The sequence below is a fragment of the Charadrius vociferus genome, unplaced genomic scaffold, assembly GCF_000708025.1.
Source record: "Charadrius vociferus isolate BGI_N301 unplaced genomic scaffold, ASM70802v2 scaffold783, whole genome shotgun sequence".
NCBI lineage: Eukaryota > Metazoa > Chordata > Aves > Charadriiformes > Charadriidae > Charadrius > Charadrius vociferus.
In genome coordinates, this window is record NW_009647834.1 from 15,449 (window position 1) to 25,123 (window position 9,675).

At 53.9% G+C, this 9,675-nt stretch overlaps 1 protein-coding gene across 1 annotated transcript; it reads right to left on the bottom strand.

Annotated features, from left to right (window-relative positions):
* Positions 1-2,134: 2,134 nt before the first annotated feature.
* On the bottom strand, positions 2,135-8,724 carry TXLNA (taxilin alpha). Its single transcript, XM_009882753.1, has 10 exons — positions 8,607-8,724; positions 7,194-7,532; positions 6,587-6,678; positions 5,451-5,621; positions 4,904-5,098; positions 4,600-4,719; positions 4,238-4,312; positions 3,628-3,720; positions 3,101-3,196; positions 2,135-2,671 (listed from the first exon to the last, which is right to left on the bottom strand). The coding sequence occupies exons 1-10, from the start codon at positions 8,722-8,724 to the stop codon at positions 2,321-2,323; spliced, it is 1,650 nt and encodes a 549-aa protein (XP_009881055.1). The 3' UTR covers positions 2,135-2,320.
* Positions 8,725-9,675: the final 951 nt, after the last annotated feature.

The window sequence follows — 9,675 nt, forward strand, 5'->3', positions numbered from 1 at the left end:
TCCATCCCCCCCAGGTTTACCCCACATCCCCCCGGCGTCACCGCACTCGCGTGACCACAGGATCCGTCTCTGCAGGAAATGGCCTCCAGCCCTCCCGCAGGGGCGAGACTGAGGACATATCTCATCCCCACAGTGTACACAGAACTGAATGTGCCTTCTTATTTAAATCCTTTGCAGGACTTTAAGCCAATCTTAGACAATTTTGGACTCCAGGGCCAGTCGGGGCTTCGATACCCCCAGTGCTCGGACCCGCGGGGGGGGTCTGAGGCAGCACACGGCCAAAGGAATGAGAAACAACAGACTCGGCAGCAGCAATGTTGGGCATTTTTCTATTGGATATGAAGATACATATAACAGCCCCTGCAGAGGTTATCTGTACCATCACAGGGAAAAACGAAAGAAAAAGAAAAAAAAAAAAAAAAGAGGGGTTGGTGACTTTCTAAGAGGTTTTTATTTTACTGCAAGAGCAGGGAGAAAACTCTGGAGCACGGCTGCAGCCCTCGCTCAACCCGGCTGCTGGGAACGGGGGCTCCCACCCGGCCAGAGCTACATTTGCTTTTTCGGGGGCTGCTGCCGGAGGCAAACGGGTCCCTGCTTGGGAGGAAGCACCGCTGACAGCGAGGGGCCGCAAGACAAAGCCATGCTCAGCTCTGGGGAACACATTTCAGTGGATATCCAAAACTGTGGCTCTGCAGAGACTTGTTAGACCCCGTCTCTGCTGCAGACAGCCACCTTCGTTCGACCCGAACTCGCTGGAGTCCCCATGGAGGGAAGGGGGATGCGGAGGCAGCTCCCGCGGGCAGCGAGGCAGGTCCTTTGCGAGGGCACCATACAATGGAGGAGAGAAGACGCAAGAGCAGCTGCGTTGCTGGAAAAGAAACCAAAGCTGTTGCGCTGAACACATCCACTGCGAGGAACGGCGCCGGCCGGCTCACTTCAGCTTCAAGCAAAAGGAAGGCAATGCTGAAAATAAAGTCTGTCATAAAGAGAAGCTGCAGCAAGGAGATTTCCAAGCAAGTAAAGGTCTCCCAAAGAACAGCGAACCGAGAGAGTCTTGAGAAACTAAGGAGATATCCCCCAAGCCTTGTGCTGTTCTGTCCATTAACACCCTCCCAGCACAACAGTGTCCTTCAGGCGAGCGCTTCACCCTCCCAGACACAGAAGCACTTGGGAGATGCTCTTCTGAGAAAGCAGAGGGAAAGAAGAATGGGGGACCTGTGACAGCACCAGCACAGCCAGACTGGAGGGCCCAGGAGGGTTGGAAGGGACCAGCTCACAGCACGGTCCCTGTGCTGGTCCCGGTGATTCGGCTCAAGCAGCAGGTTGTGGAGCAGACGCAGGTTTTACCCTCCTGGAGCCTCAGCTCTGTGGAAAACTCTGAGGCCACCCACTCGGCACCGAGGGATGGGCCGGGGAGGTCCCGACGTGGGGACAGAGGGGCTCAGTGGAACCTCCCCATCCCGTTGCACAACTGATCACACGCGCTTGTGCAAAACACTTGGGAATTAGACCTTTGGATTAACTGTTTAATACACTTGTGCACATGTGCGTATAGCAAAGAGGCAACTGTGAATCATAAGGCTATTGAGACACTGGCAGGTTCTGGGAAGAGCAAAGGCCCCGCGGGAGGACTGGGTGAACTGGGCACCCCCCATTTCTCTGCTTTTCTTTGTCCCCATTCAATACACAAAACCCACACAGAGGAGGGGCTTTTCGCCCTCGCACACGAGAGAGCTGCCAGCCAGGGCACGAGGAAACGAGCAAGTCCGGGTGCTCCCTCCTGCCTGACGCAGAGGAGGGAGGGAGAATCCAACGCTGAGAAACACTTCGGTTCTTCCCTGCTCAGCCTCGTTTGCTTTCACTCAATGCGACAGTCACTGTGAAGGTGGAGGCGGCGACGCACCCAGCTGTCCCAGCGCCGCGTGCCGGGCCAGATCCACACACCCGCTTTCCTGAGCTGCGCTAGATTTTCGGGGAGTCGCAGCCTGCCAATGACAAGGTCTTCTAGTGAAAGGGACGATCAATTGAGTCTCCATATATTAGTTATTCACGCACACGCAGGGAGGTGGGTCGTTCTAGTTTTCATGTATATCCATATATAAAGTGTACGTTGCCCTGCACATATCATATATATATCATATATATATATATATATAAAAATTTTAAAAACCCTCCAAAAACCTAAGCTAGGAAATCTCAAATCCGCAGGAGGGCTGTCCTCTCGCGCCTGTCCAAGGACCAGGAGAGGGGCATCAGCTCGAGTCTACGGAAACATTCACGGTACCCTCCCTCGCCCTACCTCTGCCTACCGCACACGGGCTCAGTCGGAGCCCTGAGTGACTTCATCAGTCCCACTCTGCCCCAAGGCTCCTATGCTCAGTTCTCCCAGGCTCTCCGCAGGATCCGTGCTGTGCGTCGGCTTTCCTGAGTGAAGGCAATCCTCAGCCAGGCGCTGCTCTGCTGGAGCACCTCCCGCCGCCGCCTCGGAGCCCTCCCGAGATGGGTCCTTCAAAGGCTCCAACAGGTCCGTGTCTGCCCGGGGCGCGTGGGCACACAGGTCCTGCACCTTCTTATTGAGGTCGTTGCGCTCCGTTTGCAGGGCTCGGCAGAGTTTCTCCAAGCGCTGGATTTTCACCTGAAGCCCCTCCAACTCTTTGTCCCGAAGGGTTTTCTGCAAATAGAGAGGCAGTTCAGACTCTACCATGCTGGGGACAGAGAGGCAGAAAGGGAGAGAGAAGAAACCTCAAAGGGAAGCTCAAGGGGAAAATACTTGTGACCAAGCAAACATTTGGCATTCAAAGGACCTGATGTTATCATCACTGCTTCCTTCTTCCTTTGCCCCCACAGAGGCCAAGCGCCGCTGAGACTATCTGACTTCTTCCACGCACCTCTGCACTAATTAACAGTCATTTCTGACACATGACAAAGGGCTCCTACCACCACGTACAGGGGAGGAAATCAAGCTGAAGGGACAAACACAACCCCCGACCCAGCCTGCCTGCAACAAGACAGGAGCTGTCCTGCGATCCCTCAGCTCCAACCACATGGGGCATCACCAGCTGCCTGCCTCCGCACGGAAGGACAGCCAGAACCTCCTCACCTCTTCAGCCATTTCCAAGAGAGCCTTGTTGCTGCTCTCCCAGCGAGAGCGGTACATAGTGGTCTCTTTCTCCAGCTTCTTGATTTTCTTAGTCATCTACAGAATCACAGTGACAAAAAGGGAACAAATGAGCCACAGGCACAGCGCTGCAGTCAGTTACATCTCATGTGTCCTCAGATGGGCACCCACTTTCCCAGCACAGACAGCGAGGTTCTGCTGTCCTGGGAAACGTCTTCCTGTGCCTCTGCTATCAGCTTCCCCAGAGAGAAAGACCCAGCAGGTAACAACAAAGCAGGGGACAGGGGTGGTGCTGCTTCTTCTGACACAGGTGGGACACAGAAGTCACCGTGCAAGGATGGTATCGATCTTCTAGGGAGCAGCCAGCTCGTGGCCGATTTTAATACCAGCAAAACTAAACAAAACTACAGAGCTGCGGCTTTTCCAGCTCACAGAAGCATCGAGGAGAGACAGACAGGCAGCGTCTCCAGCCCGCACAAGCGCTGCTGGGCAGCAAAAGCGTTACCCACCTTCTCCATCTCCTGTTTAAATGTCGTGAACACTTCACTGCTTTTGGAAAGGGTGTTCTGGAATTCTTCAAACTTCTCTGTGTAAAGAGCCAGCTGCGGGGAGAGACAAGGTTACAGCTCCTCACCGCTCACCACAGCACCTCCTGACAGCCTTCCACTGGAGAGGGGAGAGGTCAGCCAAGAACTGAGCTAGTTATCTCGTGACTGGACTTTATGACAAACAAACTGGCAGCACAGAGCTGCTCTGCCAACATTAGGTACCAGGGAACGTGGAAAAATTCTTTGTTAGGAAACATCCTCAGAGACTGATGTGTTCCACAAACATCTCCTGGCCTTGGCAGGAGGCACTTGCTGGGTCTGATTCAGCAAGGTATGATCACACAACTGCTCCCAGCACTGGGGAATGCGCTGGTAAAAACCAAGGCCCCTTTCTCCCAGCAGGCAGAATTACTGAAGGAAGTTTCAGCTCAGACTGTGCTGACATGGGCTCAGCAGTACCAAACTCAGCAGCAATCCTGCCCCTGTGTTTTCCAGGTTAAGGAACTCCACTGAGGGAGGGAGGAAAACCAAACCAAATAACCAGGCCAAGCACACACACAGGGTAACTCACCTGCTGCTTGAGATGGGTCTCCTGCTGCTTCATCAGCTCACACATCCTCTGCGATTCCACAGCTTCCTTCAGCAGCTAGGGAAGAGAAAAAGACGTTACCTGGCTGCCATAAGCGAAGGCTCTCAACATGCCCCTGCAGGGCTGGCGCTTGGCCTGGAGACGGGAGCACGCTGGGAGAAACACAAGGAGCAGAGCAGGGCTCCAGCCTTGCTCCTGAAGCCACTGGGGGAATGGTCACTGCTGGGACGGCCTGATCTGATTTGGGCTCTGCACTCAGGGATCCAAGAGCAAAAAGCGTCCACAGAGGGACAAGGCAAAAAGCAAAGCACTCACAACCAGTGGAGAATCACTGTAAGACTTACAAAGTCCTTCTCCCGCTGGTGTTTCTCCTCTGCCTCCTTCAGCATTTCCTGGGCCTGTTGGAGCTTGGCGTCCACCAGCTGCTGCTGCAGGTCCTTGTGTTTGAACACCTTGTCAATGTGCTGCCGAGGGAACACCACCAGTCACTGACATGCTCAGCCCAGTCCTTGCTGTCTGGGCAGTGACCCCAAGGGAAAATCCCAGAGCCCAGAGGCTCCTTCTCCCCTCTAGCAGCAGAAACGCACTTTACTGGGCAGAATGGATGTACCAGAGCAGCCCTACACCAGGTCTCCTGCCCTGACCCACCTCCTCCCGCAGCTCATACTGCTCGATGAGCTTCTTGAGCCGCTCTGCCAGCTCCATGTTCTCCTGGCGCAGCTTGGAGTTCCTCTCATTGTGTTGCTCCATCTGGAGCTGGATGTCATTCAGCGTCACCTGGAAGTGGGATGTCACCTCCCTCCGCTTCTCCTCTTCCTCCCGTGTACGCTGGACACCCTCCTCCTGCGTGAGGACGGCAGAGACAGAAGGGACACGTCAGCCTCTGTGCTGGGCAGGCAGGTGAGCAGACTGCCCAAACTGGGATGCTCTGAACCTGCCCAGCCTCCCACTGTTGTTTCTATCAATCAGGAAGGAACTTTGGGCCTTTCCCCTCCCTTTCTCCAGTGAATATACCCTGAAATAACACTCAGGCACTGTGGATAATGAGGGCTTAACAGCAAAATTAAAGCACTGCCCTGGATGGTAGACTGTGGGCAATCATTGGTAAAGATAAGTTTGCCAAAATGTCTCACAGCAAGTGATCCAAGCGTTTGGGACGAAGCGGCTCCTGGAATAGTGCCCGGGAAACACTTGCCTTGAGGGTGCGGTTGTGTCTCTGCAGCTCGCGGCACAGGCTCTCCAGCTTGCTGCGGGCCAGGATGGCCTTGCTGTGCTCGCTCTGCAGGTGGTCCTTCTCTTGCACCAGCTGCGTCTGCTTCTTCTGCAAGATCTTCATCTGTTTCTGGGAGTTACGGTGCTCTTCCAGCTGTGACAGGGGAGCAGAGGGCACAGATGCAGCAAAATATACCAGGACAATATGCTGCGCCCCTATGAGGGGAAAAGGGGATCGACGAAGTGCTCTCTGTGCCCTGAGAAGAGGACTAGAGCTTTATAATGCAAAAGATGCCACTTTTGAGCACAGCAGGACTGATGCAGAGCCCAAGGTCCCCTGGACAGGGCCTTTCTCCTTCCTGAATTTGTATGCTGCTAGAATCGGAAAGATTCATGTTGCTCAAATGGAGAACTCTGAGCACAGGGAAAATGTGAATACGTCCACTTCGGACATGCACAAACAGTCCCACACTTCTCCTTTGTACCAGACCCACGCACAGAACGAGATCTATGCCTAGCTCTGATTAAATGTGGCATCGGTTTCTGTGTGTGTTGTATGGCTGAGTGTGCACGAGGAGCAGCACAAGGACTCTGCCAAACGCACATTTCTTACTAGGAAATGATCAACAGAAATGCAACAACTGAGTGGTGCAGACAGGAGAGGTATCTGCAGTCTTCTGTCATAGCTGGGCCTGCCAACTCCCAGCTCGGCCCTGCCTGCAGAGAGATCGGGACACGCAGGCTCAGCAGAACAGACCTGGCCACAGGACACTCCTGGGACAGGATGCAGCTTCCACGTTAGAGGAGCAGAGAGAAAACAGATCTGAAGTCCTCTTAAGGGCAGATTTGCTAAAAATACTCCTGTCCATGCTTACACTTCTGCAAACGACAACGCCTGGCTGGACCAAGGAACATCTGTCCTCTGATACTTGGACATCCAGCACTGCAGAGATCCCAGAACATACACAGCAAAGCTACGTGTGCATTCCTGGACTGTCCCTCTTGACATCAAGAAAAAAAATCTACAGCCATCTTCTGCCTCCTCAAGCAGCTCCTTCACTCGCTGCTGCAGTGTCCTCCCCCAGCCCCAGAGCCTGGAACGAAGAAATGAGCACTCACCAGCTCAGCGTATTTCTTGCAAAGTGCTGCTAGTTTCTCCTCTGGCGTACTCAGGGTGTTCAGCGTCTGCATCAGCAAAGTGATTTCTTTGCCTGGAATGAGACACAGAATTAAAATACATAAATAAATAAATAAACAAACAACATAAAATCCCTTACACGGGGTTCTGGCTCGTAAGGGCAAGGACAAGAGAGACAAACCACATCTCACAGCCATGCCTGCCCTGGGCCAGAGTTAGCATCTCCAGTGTCTTCTCAGGGCTCTGCCCCACAGATTTCACCACATATAGTGGGTGAACAATTGAAGCAGCTGGGAGAAACCTGGTTTTCAGAGCGGGAAACCACCACTGGGCTGGCTAGAGAGGGTTGTGTCCAGCAGAAGGGAAATGCACAGAATTCAGAGGCTGCAGCAGCACCCACCAGCAGCCAGTGTCTTTGCAGCACTCGGTACGTTTCCTCACATACCACAAAACAAGATGCCGTATCATTTCCAAATACTGCTGCACATCGCGCACCCAAGGTGCTTATTTCAATTACTGCAGTATAAAATCAATGTCTGCACCAAAGTTCTCAGGCTGGCAGCACAACCAGAGCAGGGAACCTCTTACCTAGGCCCTTGGCTTTCTTCTTTTCCTGAGCCTTCTTCTGATCCCGCTCGCCACACTCCTCGCCAGGTCGAAACTCTTCAGTCCCCTTCGTGCTTTCCTTCTCCCCGTTCATCTCGGGGCTGCCCGTCTCCTGGTCACCGTTCCTCGGGGACTCGCTACGGCACTTCTCAGCTTCTTCCGGCTCTGCAGGCTCGCTCTGCCCACCGTCCTCGCCTGGACCCTCCTGGCTGGCATCCACGCAGTATGTGTTCAAGATGTCCTCAAGCTGTCTGCTTAGCTCTTCGGAGACGTCACGCACGGCAGGCCGGGAGGACTTGGTGTCCTCCTGTGCAAGAGGAGCTGTGGGAGACAAAAGCATGAGACTTCCCCCACACCGACTATCCTCTGGTCTCTACAAACACACGGCGAAGGGAAGGTTTCCCGAGCACCCCACTGCACCAGGGCTAGCTAAACTTCCAGCAACATAAGCTGCTTTGTTCTGGCTGCGTCTCCAGCCAGCTGCCCTGACAATGGAGGTGCATTCCTAACAGCCTCTCTTTTGATCACGAGAGCATGACCAAGCCCCTGACATCTGTCAAGAGCAAAAATTCCCCCCCCTCCCCACCATCCTTTAACGAAAGCAGGTTGTGCGTGAGCTTTCCCTCATAGGAACTGCCTGCTAATATCCCCAGAGCCAGGCTTTTTTACATTACAATACATCTTTAAACCTGGGTTAGCCTCTCTCCTCACATACAAGAGCAGCTGTACTGTCGCAGATCAAAGGTATCTTGTCCCCAGCAGCAGACCCTTGGGGAAAGAGCAGGCAGCACATCCTTCAGTACACTTTGCTTCCAAAGTTTCTCCAAATGAGAGTCTTACAGCAGTTGGTCATTAAACTAACTCTACTGGCCACGGATTTCCTACATCCCACATTTACTAGGCATCAGAATACAAGGCAGGGTTAGTTTTAACCAAACACCTACTCGATTAGACCTGGGTTTCGTCTTCCAGAGTTATTTTGATGAAACGCCAGTAACAGGGCTGGTCACTCAACGTAACACTGCCCCAAAGAAAGAGTTGTCTGACGTTTTCTCTCGGGAACCCTTAAGGTCTAAGCAACAGCAAACAACCCGTCGTTTTCAGGCCAGAATCAACTCCACGCTTTAGTCAGGAAGCAGTAACTACTTCAGAACTGTACACACACAGAAATAGGAAGAAACGAGGGTTTTCTACCCTGGAAATCCCAGCTGCTCTTATACAAGCCAACAGAGCTGGACACGATGCCCACCCTCATACAGAGAAAGCACCAGCCTGACTCTCTCCAGGCTCCAAACCCGCCCTCAGGTGTTTCCCACACCGCGCTGCCCAGGCTGTCAGCACTGCCATCAGCTGCGGGCGGGGAGTGGCGCACCCCAGACCCCGGGGACCCCCCACCTTCCAGGGGTGCCGCGGCCTCCGGCGAGTCACCTTCCTCCAGCACCAGACCACCGCTCATTTTGGAAGAGCTAGCAGGCCGCGGGGCTGCTTTGGTCTCCCCGCCTTGGTTCTTCATGGTGACTTTTCTCCCGCTCAGTCTTGACAACCCCTAGAGAAAGAGAAACAGCAACTATACTCAATTTTAAGTAGTAACAGTTTGGAGGATTTTAGGAGTCATCAACCTGGACTGGGAAGGAAGTTGTTCTCGGCAGAGGCTGCCAACTGCAGCTCTGCACTGAGGAAAGCATCATTTCATGTTCAATTTGCACCTCATCACAAAGGTCTCCGTATCAGGATAACTCTTTTTCCAGGTGAAGAGAGCTGGAAGCAGCCCCTGCTAGGGCAAGGCAGCCTCTCCCGACTCACAGACAGCACACAACTCTCCTAACCCTCCGGGCAGAGCCTTCTCAGCCCTAGCTGTCCTTTCCCCTCGCCCCCACTGTGTTTTACATTTGGATTTCAAAACTCGGAGTGGCCTGTGCATGCTGACAGAGAAACCCCCTCCCTGCAGCGGGGGATCCAGACCAGGGCCTCAACAGCAGAAAGGTCAACACCTACTAAAACTGCGTGCTCGGCTGAGGAAAGCCCACAGCCCCCTGGCAGAGCTGGTGCTCGGCGTCGAAAAGATTAACCAGCATCGCCGTGAGTCAACGCTAACAGACCGAGCCCAAATCCTGGCTCCTCTCTCCTCATCCCTTCTCCCTCCGCAGGGTATGTACGTTCTCACCCTTCCCACCCGCACCCTCTGCTCTACTTATGGCGCTAATTAGGGAGCGGAGGCAGCCGATGCTCCTAGTCTAGAGGCAAAGGATTGTTCCACAAGAAGCACAGAACGGCTTTCTTTGCCGTTTTGCAGCGGTTACACGGAGACCTCGGCTCTTCCTCGGAGAACAGCCCAGGACAGGACTTATGAAGGAAAAAGGCGAGAGAAAATTAGCGGCAACGGCAGCCAAGCACATGTGTCATCCACCCACGTGCGGGCTGGCGGCCGTGCCCGCTCCCACGGCGGGCCTGGCAGCCCCACACC